The following is a 21,818-nucleotide window of genomic DNA, read 5'->3' as shown; positions in this document are numbered from 1 at the left end:
GCCTCATTACAGCTAGGCATGTTCGACCGCAATATGAAGAATGGTGCCATCTCCGGCGAGGAATGGAAGGGAGTGCCGTCGGCTATCCGGCTAGCGGATACCCTGGGCCACCCCCAAGGTGTGAGAGTGTAGGGTGGCACGATGGGCTTCACAAGCTCATTAAATGTATCGATGAGCGATCGGCTGCCCTAAATAAGGAGGCAGTCTGTCGGGTAGGGGAGCTTTGAAAGGAAGCGAGGCTGGCGGCTGTGGACAAAGAGGACTTTCTGCTTCGTACTAGTGTTGCTGAACCTTCCTCTTCGGGTGAAATTGAGGAAATCCTTAGATACGGACACCCCTCACTACCCAAGCATAACTGGAGGGTAATAAGGCTCGAGAGAACCGAAGAACCATATCGGCAAGCGCTGATTCTGCTCAAGACGGAGCCCGTCGATCCACTCAGCAAAACCAAGGGAGCCATAAGCTATATTCTAAAGGTTTCCAGGGAAAATAGTCCACTTTCAGTTGAGGATGACTAAATTTAACTTTCTACTTCAAATCAAGCACGAGAATTGAAGGAAATTTAAGGTATCGATTCATCATGTTTCACACCCAGCAATTAAGCGTCGATGCGCTCACTTCTTGTGGATACTAACTGTTCGCATTTTAGAGCTGATGGATACCCATTCAGTTGACAATAACCAACTTTGGCAGTTCCAATGACAGCGAGACGTGTGTGGTTTATCGAGTACTGTGTGTATATACAAGTATAGTTCTCCTTTTTTCCAAGGAATCAATGACATTTGCAGTTGATGTCTGATTTGCCGCTGCTGTCTGGTATCATTGTTCGATGGCTTACATACTGGCCTGCATATGAGGAGTGCAGTCCTTGGTTGACGGTTTCCTCTACATTTTCCTTTTGCTTAATTTTCACCTTCGTTGCTTACATTGTCACTAATTATTGTCGATGTTAGTTTGCCGAGTTTTCCTGCAAACCGCACGAGTCCGTTTGTTTGCACCATCAGCACAGCACCGCGCCCTCTAACCCTCTTACCTTATTCTCTGTTGAGTTACATCAAACATTTATCTCGCTGTACCTGCAATTCCCATCGAACACGATTAATCTCTTAGTATTGCTTGGTTTTGCGACGTCCTTGTACTCATGCCACTCGGCCGCCGAGCGCCTGCTACTGTTGCTGCCTGCACGAACGTCAAAACTTTGCAGTTTTTATTTAATTTTATACACAGTTTTTGCTTTGAAGTGCTGCGGGGTAAATCAAATGTGCGCTGGTTGATTTGCTGTCGGCTCAGGAGGCCGCTGGGGCGCTGTGCTGCAGACATGCTGCACTTGGCAACTTTGCGGCCTACGTCACGCTCGTCGCCCTCTCTTAGCCTGCCTGGAATCGAGGTAACTTTTAATTTTCAAACTCTTACAACTGCTTATAGATTTTGAGCTGAAAAAACGAGAAAGACTGTGCCTCCAATACAAACTGAGCTTGGAATTCTTTGAAATTTCTTAGCAAATAGTGTTTTCACATTTTTCTTTGCGTTCCGCTTTTATTTGTTGTTGTTCTTGCCGCTCACATGATGCAGATGGGAAAAAGTAAAGGAAATTAAAAGAAAAAAAAAAGAATTGTGTGCCTCATGACCTGTGCGCCTACACATGATTACGTTTACCCAAGCAAGTTTACCGTTGCGCATTCGCTGTAACATATGGCCAATTTAAATTTCTAATAGCTAGTAAAGAAGAAAGTTTGTTGCCTTTGACGGTGAACAAATTGTTGGCGTATGGAAAATTGCCTGTTTTCACGATATGTTTACGCCGATATTTGCCTGCTTGGTTGGTTCGTTAGGCCCTCAAATGTGGAAGTAGAGAAATTTAAAAAAGAAAAGGAAAAGCTAAAAAAGGCAAAACAGGTAAACAGGAAAACAGGAAAAGTATTGGCTCTTTTTGGTTTCTCATGCTAAGTATAAGAGTTATAGCTTTTAACCCACACACACGAGCACAAATACACATATATACAATGAAATAGCTTAACCAAAGATACTTTGTTTCTTCTGTTTAACTTGAAATTTTCTACTTGATTTGGCTTGGAATTGCCGAAGTTTTTAACTTTACTAATAGCAAGGAAGGAAACGTTGGAGAAATATGTGTATGGAAGAGCAGCGTGACAAGCATGAGACGATTTAGACCTGTCGGTCTCTCTGTGTATCCGTGAACAAGTCCCCCAGTTTTCGAGATATTGATCCGAAATTTCGCAAGCGCCGTTTTCTCTCAAAGACGGTGCTGGATATGGCGACACCGTCGATGTCGGACGAGGCTATACCTGCCATACAAACTGATGAGTCAAACATAAGTTAGGTTAGGTTCGATGGCTGAACCAGAGATCGCACTTGAACTCCCATAGGCCAGTCCAGAAAGTGTGAGCTCCCAAGTGCTTAAGCGTTGATCTTGCAAACGTGATACAATCAAGAAGGAAGTGTTGAGCTGTTTCCAGCTAGTCTTCTTTCATACACTTCTCGTCTTTCCACGTCATCTTTGCAGCTGGCACTTGGTAAGACCCCAACCTTACAAAATAGACGCAAAGATCTTACTAATCTCTTTCGATGGTTCTTGGGCCAAAAGAATTTTGCAAAAGCACGTGAGACGGTGATGAGCCAGCGCTGGACCAGCTCTCGCGAAGCCTAGCTATGCCGTGGTAGAACGCAGGAGACGAGGCGAGCCGTTTTACTGATAGCGCAGATAGGGCGCCTTTTCTTGTCAGCTCGTCAGCTTTACAGTTACCTACGATTCCGCTAGTGAGGTATTCCTTAACCTGTTTTGAATGCACGGTTAGTGAGCTCAAGGCTACTATGACCGCGCTGCTTGCATAGTGGATAGTCACCTCTCTTCTTCATTAATGCCAGCAACTTCGACTTGGAAAGCACTTTAATAGTCAGAAAGTCTGAAACTAAAGTCCTCTGTCTACGATAGAGTCTGACCGATGAAAATTAAGATTTCCAGAAGGTATTTGCTCGACGAGTCCATAATATATATATTGTTTTCAAGTACACTGGAACATTTTTTTTTGCCATAAATTCTACTAAGGTTCCACAAATCGACTTGGACTTGGAAGTCTATACATACGTATATGATGATGTAGTACACTTGTTCGAAGTCGTTACAATACGGTTGATTTAGTCAGATACTATCTGAAAAAAAAACAACTTTCATCCGCAAGAGGTCATGACATCGTGCTGTCTTTGCTTAGTCAGATCTGTATTACGTTTGCAACTTTTCGCTTAAAAAACTCATCAACCCACAAAATTCACTTTGTGTCATTGCTTCCCGAATTAACAATTCTCCGGAAACCGTTCCCTAATTTTCGTAATTCAATTGGCTCCATTTCGTCTCCATGATGAAAAAACGAAATGATCACACTTCAGATGCTTAAAACCTTTCACACTCCATTTGTGCACTGCTGGTCAGCTATGTGCTTGCCTTTGTCTTGGCTCCTACTTAATTCAATAAATTATTTTTTCACATTCCAAGTCCATTGCGAATTCCGCCGACATTCTCTCAGCACGTTGCTGCAGTTGACAAACTTTATAAATTAATTTCCAGCGTTTCAAAGCTGCTCAACGCATGCTCCACCGCCGCCCATCCTCCTCGTCAAGTGTGCTGACCCAGCTGTTGCATTGTCCGCTAGTAATCTGTCGGTCCGTCCGTCCGACTATGGACTGAAGTGCATTTGCGCGTTCGGTGCGTAAATTTTTCATGAACCAGCTTATGCCGGCAATAACTTAAGTTTGTACGCATATGCGGGTCTGTGTGCGTGTTGTACGTGTGAGTGTAGAGTTTAAGACGACTCATTGTTAAACTAACATTTGTCACCCGCCTCTCGACGACTTGTCCCACCCGCCACGCGCCCAGCTGCATAATCTAATCGTTGGTTGCATATAAGAGCTCTTTTCTCTCGTTCCTTTTAGCGCCTTCCCACCATCTGTCTATCTGCCTGACACCCAATTCAATCTAAATTTTTCTACATCTGTTGGTCGCATCGCGTCGCGTCGCCATTTAGTGATTATGATCTGCTGACTTTTGGCATGTGCTGAATTCGAAGCCATAATTTCTCATGACTACATTTGAGCGTAATTGTTCAAGGCGCGTCCCGTTATTTGTTTTGCTGGTACTTTCCTTTCGAGCATTGCTCCATTTTCCGGCATTTATTTTAAGTGCTGCGTTGCCAATTAAAAGCTAGTTAAGTTATAGCTGCCCGTTCCCTTGAGTCTGCTTTTAATACAGTCTGTCCTGTAATTAAGCTTAAAGTAAATTGTTTCATTAAGAAAGACATTTAATAAAATTCGAAATAAAAAAAAAAATAATTCCGGGAAAAATGCAAATTGTAAATAGAAAAATTAAGGCAACAGCTAAATTGAATTCTTAATTACTTACAGAGTACGAGGGTAGCTTTGTCTATTACAGTTTCTCACATATTTAGAGTTCCAGAAACTCTTTGATAATTAAATATATGTATGTACATATACCGTGTTCTTTTTTTTATTGACGTAGACACCGCTTACGTGGTTCCAACCGAGCTTTCAGCAGCGCGCCAATCGTTCTTCCTTTTCACTGTTTGGCGCCAACTTCAGATTCCAAGTGTTGCTTGGTCCTTCCAACGGAGTAGAGGTCTTCTCCTTCCTTTGCTTCCCTAGGCAGGTATTGCGTCGAATACTTTCTGAACTGAAGTGTTGTTATTTTTTTGGACGTCATGAGCTAGTCAGCGTAATCAACATAGCCGTCTTTTAATTCGCCGAACTATGTAAATGTCGTCAATGTCGTGGAGGATGGAGTCATGTGTAGAAGTTCACGCAAGTGAGGAAAGTTCTCTGATCGCCATTCACTTGGGAGTGGGCAGGAACGATTCCGGTCTTTGACCAAGTATCTTCTGGGAAGCCAACGAACATCTGTTTGAAGGCGAGGTAAAGTGAAAAAGCGAAACATCCCCTCTATCTAACATTGTGCGTTGGGCTTGGAACCCGCCAAGTAAAAAAAACGCCCCCAATGAACAGTCAAAATGTCGTCGTATATCTCGTATAGCTCACCGTTCCATCGACAGCGGTATTTGACTTTGCCAATGACCAAAGGACCTAAATCTTCCGCAGAACCTATCACTCGTAACGCCGACTCATCAGATGTTGCCATCGTCCATGTCTCTACATGGTCTTTTTTCGTCGAGAGAGAACGTAGAGAGGAGTTAGTTTGCGTTGAATTTCGAGGCTGACCTTGTTGTTGGTTTTAATGCTGATTCCTAGATATTCGAGATTATCTACGGCTTCGAAGTTAGGACGGTCAACAGTGACGTAGGAGCCATGTCGGGAGTGCGACGACTGTTTGTTTGATGACAAGATATATTTCGTATTTCCCCCTGTTCATTACCAGACCCCTTTGCTTCGCATCTTTATCCAACGTGGTGTTTATAAAGTGAACGTAATTTAGAGCAAAGTATCTACGGGGTATATCATAGCGCCTTTGCATAAAATATTTTGGGGTTCATTTATGTCACATTTATTGGCTCGCTAAATCAAAATATCTGCGATTGCTGGCTTTCTGTCATCCGGTAAAATTATCGGTTAAGTTAGGTAAAGAAATTGATTCTTGCAGGAGAAACCTCACTTGGACAACCGGTTCGCTGTGTTACCTAGAACTCCTTTGTAATAGATCGTAAGACCCTTACAAATCGATAAAACGTTTTGAGTCCATCATAATTTTACTAAGCTTAGACTATCAAATCGTTTTAACCTCATACTTGCAAACGCTGGACAATGGCGGAGAGAATGTCTGAATGTTTCCACCTCGCCGCTCTCCATACAATTTTGACAACTTACGTCCCAAACCAGACTTTTCTACATACATACTATTGCGGCAAGATGAACTTTGCTAAAGGCAAAGTAGTTCAGAAGATCTTCTGTGTTCTACTAAGGGGTAAAAGGGTCTCATCTGACTTGCTCGTCAGCCTTGCAGTTACCGGTCATTCCGCTTTGACTCGTCGCCCAAACAAGTTTTAGGATGAACTAATATTATGCTCTTATTCGTGGGAACACACACTTCTTGATTAGTTTTAATAGAAGCTACTTCTGTCTGAAAATCACTTCAGTAATTCCGTAATCTAAGATTGACCGAGACATCCTTTCAGAAAAATCTCACTGCAAAACTTTCCTCCCAGCTTTGACCTATCCATAAAAATGCTCACTTTGCATCTCTTTCAGCTGCTCCTTCCCTCGTCGGAACAGAGAAAAATTTTTTTTTGAAGAAGGAGTGAACTTCGGTGTATCCTAATTCAGACCCAGCTGTACTCAGCTACCGTGAGGTGAAGTCATGAAACCAAACAATTTTCGAAAAACGACCTCTCAATGTTACAAAGTTGGAGGTACTGATGGCAATTTCCGGAGAAAGTTGTATCACTTTCTTCTTCAAAGTAGTTAAATAAACCAATAAGAAGTGTTTATTTTTAATTAGGGACTGTCAAAGTTATCCAAAATAGCGCGTTGTAGTACTACATCTAAAAAGTAAGCTCAGCTTGAAAACTGATAGTTGAGATTTTCAAGTTCTTTAAGCATTTTGGCTTGGTCCCATAAAGCTTAACAGCATTCATTAGTCGTCTTTCATTTCACCACTCTTCCGATCGCTTTGTTCCAGCTCAACTCCTGCGTTAAAAAATACACCATAAATAAACAATAAAATAATGTAGTTAAAGTAGTACAGTCGTTCGCTAATCTATCTCTTTATGTATGCCATTAAGCAAATCTATTTTATTATTTTATTTGAAATTAATGCAATTATTTGCTCTTTTTTGCAGGCACTTTTTATACATATCCACCAATATCTAAAGGTAAGTCTTCTAATTACCTTTCTAAGTAATTCATGTTCTTAGACCTTTGCTATACAATCAACTCAAATTTGCCTTTGACTGAAGAAAAATATTTTTACAAATTTTAACACAAATCTTTGTTATGGCCTTCAAAATAAGCTTCAATTAATCCACTACAAGAATTTCAGCGCTTAATCCAATTTTCCTTACACTTGTAATAAGGCTCGGTTAGGTAGTATGATTGTCACAGTCTTCAGAGAGTTTTTCTTTTGTTTTTTTTCGGATTCGGTTCACTTTTGTAGCGTCATTTGCTAGATTGCTGAAAGAGTCAGCTTTCTTGAACCGAGTGTAGCATTGCCACTCTGCATACCTAAAACATTTACCAAAATGTGTTGATTTACCATAAGAGATCTTGAGATGTTACATCATAGTAGTACAGAAAAAGTTTGTGCCAATCTAAGGGAAATTTTTATTTATTTTTTCTGTTTGCGTGCGCAGTTTAAATGATGGTAGCTATAGTAGTGCTTCCTCCAGTCATATAAATGCTAGAAAAGCTCTTCAATTTCGTCCCATCATGTGTAAAGTTATAAAATTATCCATTTCAAGGTTCCCTACTTTTTGAAAGAAAAACACAGAAACTTCAAATTTACTGGAGAGCGTTTATTGTCATTCCGATAAACATTCTTTGGCATTTATATTTTTAAGATTATCTCTTTCAAATGCTCTCTGCGGCTGCGTCCCAGATGGCCCATCCGTTGAGTCCAATTTTCGTTGACTCGTTCGAGCATTTCGACTGGTAAGAAGCGAATGACACGTGCGATGTTTTGCGCCAAGGCCTGAATCGAAGTGGGATTGTCCGTATAGACTTTAGACTGCACATATCCTTAAAGGAAAAAGTATAACGGTGGGATATCACACCATCTTGGTGGTCAACCGTCCGGCACAAAACGTGAAATTAGCTGCTCACCGAAGCAATGTCTCAATATATTCATTGACTGATGAGATGTGTGGAAAATCGTGCCGTCTTGTTGAAATCAAATGTCTCCAAGATCACGAGCTTCAATTTCTGGCCTTCTAATAGTCGACTATCATGACGCGATAACGTTCGACATTAACGGATACGTTTTCACCGACATTATTTTTGAAGAAATATCGACCGATGATTCCACCGAACCACAAACTACACCAAACAGTTGTTTTTGGTGGATTCGGATAAAATGTCACCTCTTGGTTCTTTTTAGATTGCTCTTCGTTCCAAATGTGACATTTTGGCTTGTTTGCATACCCACTGAGCCAGAAATAGGTCTCGTCGGTGAACAAGATTTGGCTCGAAAACTTCGGATCTTCTTGGAACTTTTCAAGAGCCCATAGCGCGAAGCGATGTCGCTTGGGAAGGTCGAACAGTTCTAGTTATTGCATAAGCTCTATTTTACATGCTTAGGCCTTACATATGTATGTCTATTCGTGTTTCTGCGAACGGCGCTTAATCGACTCTCCCCGATCTTCGTGTATACTTTCAGCTACGGCTTCTATATTTTCCTGACTGCGTGCTGGACGTGGTTTATTCGATCGAATATGATACAAAAATGGATGCTGGGCCTCAAGATGGGTGATGGTGTTGCGAATAGTATACGAAGCACGCGAAACATACGTATATTCTTTACAGAATGTGAATTTTCGTAATAAAGTTGAAGGCTTTGTAAACGTTGTTCAAGCGTCAGCCTCTCTATGATAAATGCCAAACAATACCGAACAAAAATAACATGACAGCTTGACACGACTCACGTTGGTCTGTCAAAAAAAAAGACTATTGAAAAAAGTATCTCTGAAGAATCGCTCGTTATAAGGTTCGCTTTGCGTCCATAGTCACCTTTCGACGTCTTGCTTTTGATGATATATGATTGATTTCATAACTTTCATATAAAAGTAAAACCACAATTTTATAGTCATATTAAGGGAGTAGTCTGGTAACTTATGCCTATTTTCATGACTTCTTTGTAGGGTGGTTTTTTATAGGAAAATAAAAATGAATTATCTTGAATATTTAGAGTGTTTTTGTTTACATATTGAAAATATAAAAAAAAATTTATTTGAAAAAATTTAATACTACTGAAGTTAAATTTCAAAAGTAAATAACAAAATGGTGGACTTTGAAATCAAATTCCTTTTATTTTAGCAAAGAAAGGGTTGTAAAATACTTAGTTAGGGGTGAAAAAAGTTGTCGTTAGTACCGACGAGAACTATCAGTGTGTTAAAATTTGAAAGCAATCGTTTAAGTATAAAAAAAGTTAGGACCCGGGCCGACCAGAAAACAATGTTTTGAAAAAAAAAAAACGCGTTTAAAGTTCAACAACTCTGAGACAGAGGACTCCGAGGCGCTCTAGGAAACTTGTTATAACTCCCGAAAAATTCCGAATTTCTGTCTGAAATTTTCACAGTATATTCTCAAATATTTCAAATTAAGCAAAAAAATAAATTTCGATTTTTTGAACCCAAGTTACCAGACTACTACCTAAACTGAATACTTAATTAAGCTAAGAACTAATTTAGGCAAAGATTTTTTAAAACCTCTGGTAGCTCTTTGCCTTCAATTACCGTTTAAATTTTTAAACTCAACCTTCATCCTCTACTTGCATATGCTCACTATTATTAAAAAATTATTTATCCTACTGAAAAAAACGAAAACAATGGAAATAGGAAATGAGAGGAATTGCAAAAAACGATCCACTTCACATTTCGCGCGCACTTAACAAGAAAAATATTTTCATTGGCACTTTTTTGCGCTGCGATTTCGCCGGCTTACACAATATGCATACATACAGACTCATTTATGGGCTTCTAACACTCACACATACACATACAGTTATATTATAAATGTCGCGAATACGCGCGCTCATTCATCTTACTCGAATATTTTGCATCACGTATACGCCACCGTGAGCGCTGCGATGAAATAAGCCACGCAATCGCCCATGAAAGCGTTGCTGTCGCTGGTGGCGTGTGCTATTGCCGCTACTATGGTGCAGTGCTCGTGGGTTGTGCCCTTAACCGGGGGCTATAAATAGCAAATCAAAATGTGGGAGGCGAACGAATTATGATGGCAAGTGTTTGAATGCCTTGCAGCTACAAAAATCCATGCACCCAAGTCAAACTAAAGTGAGTGTATTCATGTATGCATTGTAGCAGTAACACAGCAGCGCCATAATTTCGCTCAAAAATGCCAGTATTCAATCTGCAAGCTGCATTGAATTGGGAAAAATGTATAATTTGATCATATTTATCACAGCAGAATATGAAAAATAAGTGAAAATGTTAAAATATGTGGTCAAACGCTAGCAACGGGCATCTCTCGAAACTTGTTGACCCAAAAAATTGCGCCACATATTTTCCACGTCGGCTGACCGAAAGGCGGAAACACTTAAAGTGCCAACGAAAGCAAGCTTTGGCGAGCGCTCCATTAACTGACAGTCCCAAAGCCGAAATGTGACTCAGCGTAGGTCGGCTTAAACTGAAAGAAAAAGTTCTGTAGGTTTGCGTTATTCCAAAAGTGTCAACGAGCATAAACGAGTTGTTGGCTGTGTCTAGCTGCGAAAGTAACAGTTATGAGCGCGTCGCTTCGTCTGGCATAAATAGATTAAAATGCTTTCGTGCCCGGCTGCCGACTCCACAACTGCGCCAGTGGGATGGTTAACGGAAGCTGTATCAACCGTTATGTGTTATTATGTAGCTCTGGCTTTTGTATTGCGTTTGTTTTGTTGCTTTTGATTTCGTTTTGTCTGGTTGTCTTTTCAGCAGACTGTCTGCATTTCGAAGCATTGTGTTAATATATTTTCTATTTGCTTCTTTATTGGTTCCGTAGTCTCCTGTCTGCTGCGTAAGTATCACTCGTCCTGCTTGTCGGCCTGCGTTGGCATTTTCCACTGTCTCGTTGGCGATAGTTTTGTCGAGTGGCTTAATTTTTACGCTTCGTTGCACACACAATATCTCTCTTATTATTGGTTCTGTCTCCACTTTATTGTTGCCACACTTGTTCGTGTGCAACTTAATGATGTTATTTACATTTTTATAAGCGTTTGATGTGTTCTTTGCTTAATGCTAATTGCTTGTTTATACGCAACTGTCTGTCAGTGTCATTTGCATTTTGCGGTTTGTTTATCAATTGATTTCTGAAAATTTCCAATTTTGTTTAAGGAGTCTAAAGTTGTTAGTTATGGTCACAAGACGATTGAGTAGCAAATATGAACAGCTCAGGTTGATTGAGTAAGCGAAAACTATTATTACTTTGAAATTTTTATTTAACTCTAAAAAATATATTTTGACATTAGCTTTTGTTTAGGTGGACGTAGTGTTGCTTGGTTAGATAAGCTTTCAACGTTGATCCAGAGATCGCACTTGGCTATACGCAGTCTTTTGTGGATGCCATGAAAATAACGGGGTTTTCAATAAGAGAGCTACAAACGTTTTCTTTTTTGTTTTTTAATAAAACGGTTCGGGATATCAATGAAATTCTTTATTCTTGTAAAAGTCCGTTCGATGCCATTATGTATAAAACTCGATTTCTTTTGCATGACCACCACGGTCACGCTTGCAGAAGTTCAGACGCTGAACCCAATTTTCGACGGTTTTCAAGCATAAATCGGTCGATACTGCTGCAATTTCACCTTCGATATTCGTGCGAAGTTCATTAATCGTCGCTGACTTGTTGGCATAGACCATAGACTTGACATAGCCCGACAGGAAATAGTCTTAACTCGTTAAATCGCACAACCGAGGTGTCCAATTGAGTGTGTCATTTTGTGAGATAACACTTTCACCAAATTTGGTTTTCATTAAATCGATTTTCACATTCGCTGAGTGGCTTGTGGCGCCGTCCTGTTGGAACCACATATTGTACAAGTCCATATCATCCAATCCGGGCCAAAAATATTCGGTTATCATTGAGCGTTAGCGAATTCCATTCCTAGTAACATGCCGGTCTTGATCATCACTCAAGAAGTACGGTCTAATAACGCCGCCGGCGCATAAACCGCACCAAACCGTAATATTTTTCGGGATGCAATGGTGACTCATGGAGTAGGTGTGAATTGCTGCCTGTCCTATAACGCATCTTTTGCTTATTGACAAAGCCATTCAGCCAGAAATAAGCCTCATCGCTGAAGATGACTTTTCGATGAAAATCCGGATCATTTTCAAGTTGCTGCCTAGCCCAATTCATGAACATACGACGATTCTGGTGGTCAAGCGGCTTCAGTTCTTGCGTCAATTTGATCTTGTAAGAATGTAGGCCGATGCTTTTCGCAAAATTTGCCACAGCGACGTCACAGAGATGCCCGACGCTTAAGAGCGATGTGAGAGAGACTGATTTGGGTCTCTCTCAATTGATGCACTAGCGACAGCAATATTCTCGTCACTACCGGCACTTCTTTATCTCAATGGCACTGGAAGTGTTGAGATACTTCCACATCGTCTTCTGCCATACAGCTTCTGTAGCAGGCGCTCGGTAAGATTCTCAATCTTAAAGCATGTACGCCGAACCAACGCAACCAGAGCTCACTGGATCTTATACGATCGATCCTCTACCGAAAGACTCTTGCTGCAACGCATGATGTGATGTTAGGGCAGCACTGTTCAAATTCCCGCGAAGCCCAGCTATCCATTGGTAGAATACACGATCTGTTCCCATTCTACTGATAGCTGGACTAGAACATTCTTCCTTTCCAGCTCATCAGCTTTACAGTTGCCTGTGATTTCGCTGTGACCTGGCACCCATATTAGTCTTCTCATAAATTGTCTCGCTTCAACTAATAACGAGGTTAGGTATTCCATAACCAGCATTGAACTTACGGTTACTGAGCTCAAAGCTAATATCGTTCATACAGCTTCCGGCGTTATCTATGGGTACTGTATTCAAAATGGCAAAGGTTGGAGTGGATCTTAGTGAACCACACATGCTTGCCACCTCAGTTCTGTTTGTTTTAATGGGGAGCACAATTTGTTACGGCATCAACTCGTATACGGAACTCAATAACTTTTTGATTATCATGAGCTCAATAAGCGCTTTGTGTATTTTCGCTTGATTTACTCAAATACTTAACGGCAGTTTATATGCATATGCATACGTACCTTATACTTAAGATGAAGCAGCGACCACTAGCAAACCAACGATTCGAAGACCGCAGAATATAATGGTGGTGGGGTAGCAGGACCGGCAACCAAACAATCGGTGCGAATGGACAGTTATTCAAGCATATGGTCTTCAGTGCCTTCAGCGTGTGACTTTTAACAGCTTCAATGGACTCATGACGTGTTCTCCGCAGCGGAATTTTCAGTTTGGAAAACATAGCCGTGACCCGTCCGCGACCGGTATGGTCTTCAGTACCTTTACCGTGTGACTTTTAACAGCTCATGACGTGTTCTCCGCAGCGGAATTTTCAGTTTCGAAAAGATGAAAAAGTCGAATGGTGGTGAATATGGTGCAGAAGTTATGACACTCGTTTCAAGTTAGGTAGTTGTTCACAAGAAGGCCGGTGTGAGTTGCCGTGGTGCAACTTCCAATCGGCAGCGATGTCTTGTCGGACCCGATTGACCATTCTTTTGAGTCTCTTGAGGACTTCCACGTAAAACTTGGCGTTGGCGGTTTGTCCAGGAGGAACAAATTCATGGTGGACGATGCCTTTGATGTCAAAAAAGATAAATAGCATCGTTTTCAATTTGGATTTGCTCATTCATCAGCGACCTTTTCCCGGCCATCCAAAAAGACCTGGTACCACCGAAACACACCACTTCTTGCTAAAGCAACATCTGGGTAAGCCTGCTTGATCATATCAAACTTCTCTGTCGCAGATTTACTGAGTTTCACACAGAATTTAATCGCGTACCTCTGCTCTAACGAACGCTGCATTTTGGGCTCGCACCACTCACAGAAACACGTCATCACAGAAACACGCCTGACTCTCCAGGTGCTCGGAGACAACTGACCAGCCGCTCGTTCGTTAGCTAAGAATGCCCTTTACCGAATCTAGTTGGTGCACGCACGCTTCGAAGTCCAACCTACCATAATTTTATAAGGAACAATTATACACTTCGCGTGGTTGCAATTCGGTTGTATAATAATATAGAGCAAAGAAAGCAGAAGAATGAAGAAGGAAAGCGAAGTAAAAAGAGGTCGTGATTTCTTTCATTTATTCCATATTTTCATTGTTACATGCAGATGTAAATGATTTCATTTCAAGATGCTGTGAACTTGATAGCTTCGCTTTAGACTCAAAGACAGCACTGCTATATCATCCATTTCCAATTGCTTAAGCTTTGTCTGTTTTTTATATTCTATTTTCCTTATTCTTACATCTATTATGCACATCGCGAGTGTAATTAGATCGATATTTCTTTTGAATTTTGCATTTCTATTGAAAAGAAGGACCTTCATGAGTTCAAGGATTAATGATAATTTTGCATAATTTGATTTGTAACTATCACCTCTTCAATGTTTTGTTGTTTCCTTAATCGATTTTGTCCTACAAATCAGCATCATCATCACGCTTGCGCTCGGGAATTATCGCGAGGAAAAAATTGATTTATACAAACATTAATGAGCTTTAATTTACTTCCAATTTGTTTCCCATAACTGACGCTTTTCCCCTTCAGCGCGCCTGCTTATCAACGTTATTCATCCGTATGCCTTGTCTCTGCTTTTTTACCGCGTTTTATTTCACTCTACGTTCCTAATCCGCCTCACATAAGACATCTAGTTGGTGTGCATGTGTGTGTGCCGTTTTTATGATGAGGCCAATTGGCGGGTGAGTTGAGTTAAAATCCGATTTGCTTTGCTCACACAGAGGCTCACGCTTAAACTGCTAGCTTCTTTAACGTTATTCAAACCGGAAATGAGTGATTTTTCATAATTTCATATTTTTATTTATGTGCTGCAGCCGCTTCAAACATACGTCATGCATCTGTAGGTATGTGTGTCTATGTATGTGTGTGTGTAATTTTGAAAGCATTCGTACATTACGTTGTCCACGGTATTGCTGCGCGTAGTCTTAAATACTAGAACATTATCATCCCAAACGGCATGTCATTCAAGCTACTCGCTTTGTCCGCTTACATAAAGGGTGTTATTTTAGATAAGCGGTTTTCAAGACGAAATAAAACGCGAATAATTCCAGCTGAGAGGCATAATTTTCGAGCAGTTTTTGCAGCAATTGAGGCCGTATCTACGCAATATTGCGTTCAATACTTACTTCCAAGGCGTCAATCGTCACGAATTTATCTATGCAGACAAGGAACTTCTCATAACCCCAAAAAAATTGTCTAGCGGTTTTAAATCGCACGACGCTGGAGGATCAATCGCTGACACCAGCTTATGCGCTCACCAAAAGTATTATTTTGAAAAAAATTATCGTTTCATTATGTGTACGGCATGTAGCACCGTCTCGTTAGAACCAAAGATCGTCCAAATCAACATCCGCCAATTCAGGCACGAACAAGTCAAACAGAATGGAAATGTTTATTATCATTCGAAAGAACATTCTTTGGCGTTTAATTTTTGAAGATTATTTCTTTCAAATGTTGGCCGTGACTTCGTCTCAGATGATCCATCTGTTGAGTACAGTCCCCGATGACTCGTTCGAGCATTTCGAGTAGTATTTGGCGAATGACACGCGTGATGTTTTTCTCCAAGGCCTGAATCGAAGCGGGATTGTTAAAGCCAAATGTCGCCAAAATCACAAGCTTCAATTTTAGGCATCAAATAAGCGGTTATCATGGCGCGATAACGTCGCCATTGACGGTTACGTTCTCTCTGGCATCGTTTTTGAAGAAATATGGACCGATGATTCTATCGGCCCATAAACCTCACCAAATCGTTGTTTCTTCATCATAAAGTGGCAGCTCTTGAATCTATTCACATTGATCTTCGTTCCAAATGTAGTAATTTTGCTTATTTACATGCCCATCGAACCAAAAATGGGCCACATCGCTGAACAAAATTTGGCTCGAAAATGTCGGATCTTCTTGGAACTTTTTAAAAGCCCATAGAGCGATGCAAAGTCGCTTCGGAAGGTCGATGGGCTTCAGTTCTTGCACAAGCTTTGTACGCTTTCAATTTAAGAGATCGAGTTAAAATGCGGAAAGTCGTTCCATAAGTCAGTCTGAGTTTTTAGCTCACAAACCAGGATCCTTCCGCAAGATCTTTAGTAAAAAGGATGGGCGCAGCTCTCCTTCGCTATTCTACAGTAGCGCCTTCGGTGTGCAGTCTATGGCATACGGGACGACCGAATATTGGACCCAGGGCCCAGTTCGACGTGCAAACCGAACGATTAGTTTGGTGAAAAATTTGCATGATTCATAAATGTTGTTCCGAAGCAAGTCTGTTCATAATGAAATGGCAAACCAATTTGAGTATAAACCAAAAACAGCTGTCAAATGTATCGTCTCCGGCCTTTGCCGTCTTAGCTGTCAAAAAGATCGGTTTGAATAACGTCAAAGAAGCTCATTGAAGACCAAGCGTCTAAAAAAGGCACCCATTATATTTATTTGTATATACATATTACTCAGCATAGTTTTATATATTGCATTCGTACACGTACGTTTAGCTCACCATGTGTATACCTGTATCGTATATGGAATGTAGGTCTTTGGGGTCTTTTTATGTTTTTAATATAAATTTTTGTTTTTGTAAACTAAACGTTTTATTTTACCACGCTCCGTCCAGCTGACACATTTGTTCTCCATTACCCCACCCCTGCGGTCGGTCCATATAAAAAATATTGAGTTAAATAATAACTCACACAGCCAGCTCTGTGGCTGGAGCTCATCAGCGTCGACACGCCGGCGGCCCACTCTGAACTTCGGTCCAATTCAGCCGCATATTTTTTGTTTCAATGTTTACGCGTGTGTGCTTCTGTATGTGTTCGTGTGCAAGCGCACTTGTAATTATTGTCATGTCAGCATCGGAGAGTCAGCGTGTCGTGACGTCCACTCTCATGTGTGGATAAATCAAAAGCACGATACAAGTCCCGTTCGCTTTTGGCGTGAGCGGAGGCGAAGGGTGTCCGCTCGTTAACAAATGTCAGTCCATTTGTATGGCGGAACGCCGAGTGCTGGCAGTAGTTTGATGAGGGAATTCTGTTGCTATGACAAACAATGTCACATCAACTTCAAACACAATTCTACAAGCACATACTGTGTTATTTGATATGATGTGTATGTGAAAAAGGTAGCGGTTACAGAAATGTGCTGTAATTAAATTAGAGTAATTTCGACCGTATCCAACTGCTGTGCTGAATTGAGGAAAATTGCTTAAGATAATTTTTTTAAAATGAGTGAGGACTTAAACTCAACTATTCATTCACTAATAGTTGCGGAATGCAACTTCCATCCATCTTCCATCCGGACAACACGACCTAGCCGTATATCTCATACAGCTTATCGTTGCATCAACTGTGGTATTCGCCATTGTCAATGCCGGCTCACCGACTGTTGGTTTGATATCAGGAGATATTTCGTCTTGCCCTCGTTCACTAGCAGTCCCATTTACTTCGCTTCTTTTTCCAACCTGAAGAAAGCGGAACTGACTGCTCGGTTGTTATGACCAATGATATCGATGTCATAGGCGTACGCCAGCAGCTGTACGATCTTGTAGACGATTGTTCCTTCCCTACTGAAGAAATCGCCTTGTCTAGAGCGTCGTTTGGTATCGAACGGCTCGGATAGATCCTTCCCGATTCTAAACGAAGCTTTGGCTATTTAGACAGCCGAGTTAGTTTTGCGCTGATACCAAATTAAGACATAGCGGCATAAAGGCAGTCGGCCGGTAATCCATCGACGAGTAATTGCTTTTCGATCTTTTTCATGGTCGGGTAATAGAATGTCTGCTCCATCGTCTTCGTTTGGGGCATCGGGTTCACCATCTTACGGTATTGTGCTTTCACTGCCACGGCTGTAGAAGTGTACTCTCCACAATTTCAGTATGCTCTGGGCATAAGTCACTAGATCACTTATGGAGGTTCTACAAGAGTATGCTCCGGTCTTGAAACCTTTTGTTAGTCGCCGCATCTTTTCGTAGAATTTTCGAGCATTATCTCTGTCGGCCAGCTTGTCAAGCTCTTCATACTCGCTACATTTCGGCCTCCCTCTTTTTATTTGCAAATACGTCTCGCTTCCCTCTCCAACACTCGGTTTCTATCTCAACCCGCACGAGTTGTGGTCGATTGTAACGTTGCGAGGTAGACAGTCCGTTTTCTCTCCAATGTGACCACTCCTCATCGTACTAGCTGTTAGATTTCAACTAAATTTACACTTCAAAAAGTGCGACCCTATTATTTCGACCCTAACTGTATATGCTCACTATTCTACCGAAAAAGCGTCAAGTAATCCGCTAATGTTTCATTTAACTATGTACTAAACGCGAAACGCATCCATTAAAGTAATAGAAAAAAAGTAATTGCTTTAATGACAGCAATATATTATTCCTAACATGCTCGTTAAGATTTCTAAACGACTTTGCGGGGTAAAAAAATGATAAAACAAAGGTAAAGTAAAAAGACCGAAGGAGGTGTCTATCCATTAAAACCCTATAGTAATTTATAATTATATTTGTTCTCTTACTGAAACTTATTACACACATTTTTTTATTATTCCATTTACTTTGTTTCAATTTACTATTCATTATCTTCATAGCCACACAGTTTCGTAGTGGTTGAAGTCGTGTCTCATCGTTTACTGTCGTTTAAAGTTTGTGGCAGAATCTAGATTAACTGCCGCTGACACATACAGCTGATATGTACCCACATACGAAGATCAATGTGACGTTTTTAATTGGTCTAAGGTATTCTAAACTAAATCACTCTATTTCAACCTTTGGTTGCTCTTTTAATAATAGCATGTAACTTTCAAAATTCAACAAGTAAAGAAGGGCTAAGCTCGGGTGCTCGGAAAGTCTTGACAACCCATTTTTGATTCACTGAGTTTAGTATAGTCAGAAAAGGATTCTGTCTGAACTTGAATTGTTATTTCATACATTGACCGACACTTACGATTTTAAAATTTTCCATAGAAATTAGTTAAGGGTCACAAAGAATACTGTATATATTATATATAGGTTTGATATTCGCAAATACACTAATATTAATCTAGGGCTGTGGGACTAAGTATTTACCGTTTCCTCTACAACTACAACTGTAAAAAAGACGGTCAAAATCTATTTAATAATTTTCTCAACTTTATGTTTTAATAATCTGTTTACAAATTCTTTTTCAGTAGAAAAACTTTTCACTTTGCCAACTCGTGTGCGTTTTCGTTCCAGAAAATATTCCTGTGATCTGTAATCCAAGTTATGAACAAATGCAATTGAGCTGCCAGTGAGCTTAAAGCCTTCCTATATTTGTTGACTACTCTGGAATTAGCTTTATGAATTCTCCCGTAGTTATTCAGTATGCCTTATACGAGGGCTGTCTGATAAATAACCGACCTAACCATGATGCACGCGACTTTTTCAATTTTTTTTTTTTTTTCTACATAGTCTCCTTGAAACTCCACACACTTCTCCCAGTGATGCTCCCAGCTCTGCAACCCTTCCAAATAGAGCGCTGGAAATGTTCATGCGCGCAAGTTTGTGGTCTAGCGTAAGCAAACCCGGCACCCAACGCGCGGACAGCTTTCTCATGCCCAAATCTTGGTTTAATATGTGACAAACACGTTCTTTTGACATCTTCATAATCTCAGCTATTTCCCTAACTTTAATCCGGCGGTCGTCTAGTACCAATTGATGAACTTTAGCGATGTTATCGTTAGTGGTTACAGTTTTTGGACGCCCAGGACGTTCATCATCTTCCAAGCTCCTGCGACCACGTTTAAATTCAGCTGCCCAAAATTTTACAGTGGTAAACGATGGTGCAGAGTCACCATACACAGAGTCCAACTCATCTTTAATTTGTGAAGGCGTATTGCCTTTCAAAAATAAAAATTTAATTACAGCTCGATATTCAATTTTTTCCATTTTGGGGAAATCACCGAAATAGACTCACAAAAACGACTGTCAACAGATAATTGCGCAAGATAAATTTCTGAAATTTTGGCGAGTAGCTATTATAATATGCACAATTTGAAGTAGAAACTTTTTTTCAGATGTGCCGCTAGCTTCACGTTGAGGTCGGTTATTTATCAGACAGCCCTCGTACTTCCGCTTGGAAGATACTAGCTGCTTTGGTACATGGAAAGAGAAAAAGAGGGATATCAAGATCCCTCCTTCTTTACCATGCTGTCCATTGTGGACCCGTCGGTATAGATTGATGTAACATTATCCTCCCCTACCAAACCACTTCTCCGTTCACGTCTAGAGATGTTCACACCTGGAAGTCACTATTGAAATCCAGTCTTAAGAGAATTTAGTCTGGCTTATTTAGATTTATTTTTAGGTGACTCGGAATATCGCTATCCCCATAACTGTTCTTACTCAAACTACCTGGTTCAGAGGATCGCTCTCTCCATAACTTTTCCTGTTCCAACTACCTATCTCCTTGCTTCTTATAGCAGAAAATGTTTCTACCCTCCGCATAAAAACTTCTATGAGCAGTTGACGCAGGAGCATATTAAACGTATTAGTCAGGCTTAACGTAGCAACCCTGGCAACCTCTGCATAGGTTTCCTTCTGTGTGCCATTTAATTTTCTGATATTTTATTGCTCTTCGAATGCGGCCACCACAATTGGTCGGATGACAGTCGTATATATCACTTAAGCTTAGTTTTCTTTAATAATTTCCCACAACTCTAATTTACACAAACCACTAAATTTCCATTAGAAATCTGCTTATGCTTTTCCCTCTATATTTGAACATTTCCATTATACTATTCAAACCTAAAGTACTTAAACTGATTTCCGTTAAAAACATCATTTGAACCTTTGTTGGATTGGATTGTGTGAAAAAAGTCACACAAATATTACAAAAGCATTATTAACTTATTTACGGCAATCTGACTTCAATATCTAAAGTATCAATTTGAACGAATTAGATTTTGATACCTTCGATCCCTTCAGCCTTCAACCTTCAGCATTGCTTAACAATCGAGTGTGATTTCTTAATTGCTGTGCCTTAAGTGTCATTAGAGTTTCTCTGTTTTATAATTTAAAAATTTTAATGGATCACACATTTTTGTTATAGATTTGTATATAAACATTTATTGATTTATTCCGTGCACTCGTGCATGCTTTGGAAAAAATTTCAATTGACAAATCGGAAATGGTTTGGCGAGAGCATTGTGGTGGGCAGATGGGAGTAATGCGCATTGTGTTTACACGCCATCTTTGTCTCTTTCCCTCCTTCAATCTATCTATCAATCTGTCTTAGTTCAGACCTATGATTTCTGTTTCAATAAATAAGTACTTGAAAGTGCCACTTTTGGGAAATGTGGAAATTTTCTAACTTCGATTGATTTCAAGTGCTGTTGCTTTCGGTATAGATATACGTACGTAGGTTGCCTTTTATATTGTGGGATTTGGTAACGCTAGTGTTGCAATCTGGCAACTATCGTTTTTATTGTCAATTGACTTTATTATGTTACACATACTCGGAATGTTTTGGCGAACAAGCGCTATTTGTGTTACTTACAGTAACTTGAAACATTCATCTCGGCCAAAATATGTAATTCAATCGTTAACATTTTACAACAACTAATGGAGAATACTCGGAATGTTTTGGCGAACAAGCGCTGTTTGTGTTACTTACAGTAACTTGAAACATTCATCAAAAAATTTAATTCAGTCGTTAACATTTTACAACAACTAATGCAAAATATTTTCAAAAACAATTAAGCGATTTTTCATGATTAATATTTGTTTTTTTCTGTAATACCAAAATATAAAAGGCAACCCTCGTATGTACATATGCATTTTTTGTAGCCTGTGCTTTTATCTATTTCTCTCAATTTATTCACAGTGTCTGTTTTTAATTTCCATTCGCCTAAATTGCACTTTAAGTGATAAATCAAGTT

General features: G+C 40.2%; 1 protein-coding gene across 1 annotated transcript; it reads right to left on the bottom strand.

The window, feature by feature from the left end:
• Window positions 1–9,750: 9,750 nt before the first annotated feature.
• On the bottom strand, window positions 9,751–19,827 carry LOC120777169 (protein GVQW3-like). The gene is made up of 2 exons (XM_040108324.1): window positions 19,372–19,827; window positions 9,751–9,885 (listed from the first exon to the last, which is right to left on the bottom strand). The coding sequence occupies exons 1-2, from the start codon at window positions 19,825–19,827 to the stop codon at window positions 9,751–9,753; spliced, it is 591 nt and encodes a 196-aa protein (XP_039964258.1).
• Window positions 19,828–21,818: the final 1,991 nt, after the last annotated feature.

This window comes from Bactrocera tryoni, chromosome 5 (genome assembly GCF_016617805.1).
Source record: "Bactrocera tryoni isolate S06 chromosome 5, CSIRO_BtryS06_freeze2, whole genome shotgun sequence".
Lineage (NCBI taxonomy): Eukaryota > Metazoa > Arthropoda > Insecta > Diptera > Tephritidae > Bactrocera > Bactrocera tryoni.
The sequence above is the reverse complement of the archived record's forward strand: the minus strand, read 5'-3'. Positions and strand labels throughout refer to the sequence as shown.

Coding starts and splice junctions, on each gene's coding strand:
- LOC120777169 (XM_040108324.1), bottom strand. CDS start 19,827: ATGGAAAAAATTGAATATCGAGCTGTAATTAAATTTTTATTTTTGAAA. Junction 9,886..19,371: donor TGGGAGCATCACTGGGAGAA/GTGTGTGGAGTT, acceptor TGCTATTTATAG/CCCCCGGTTAAGGGCACAAC.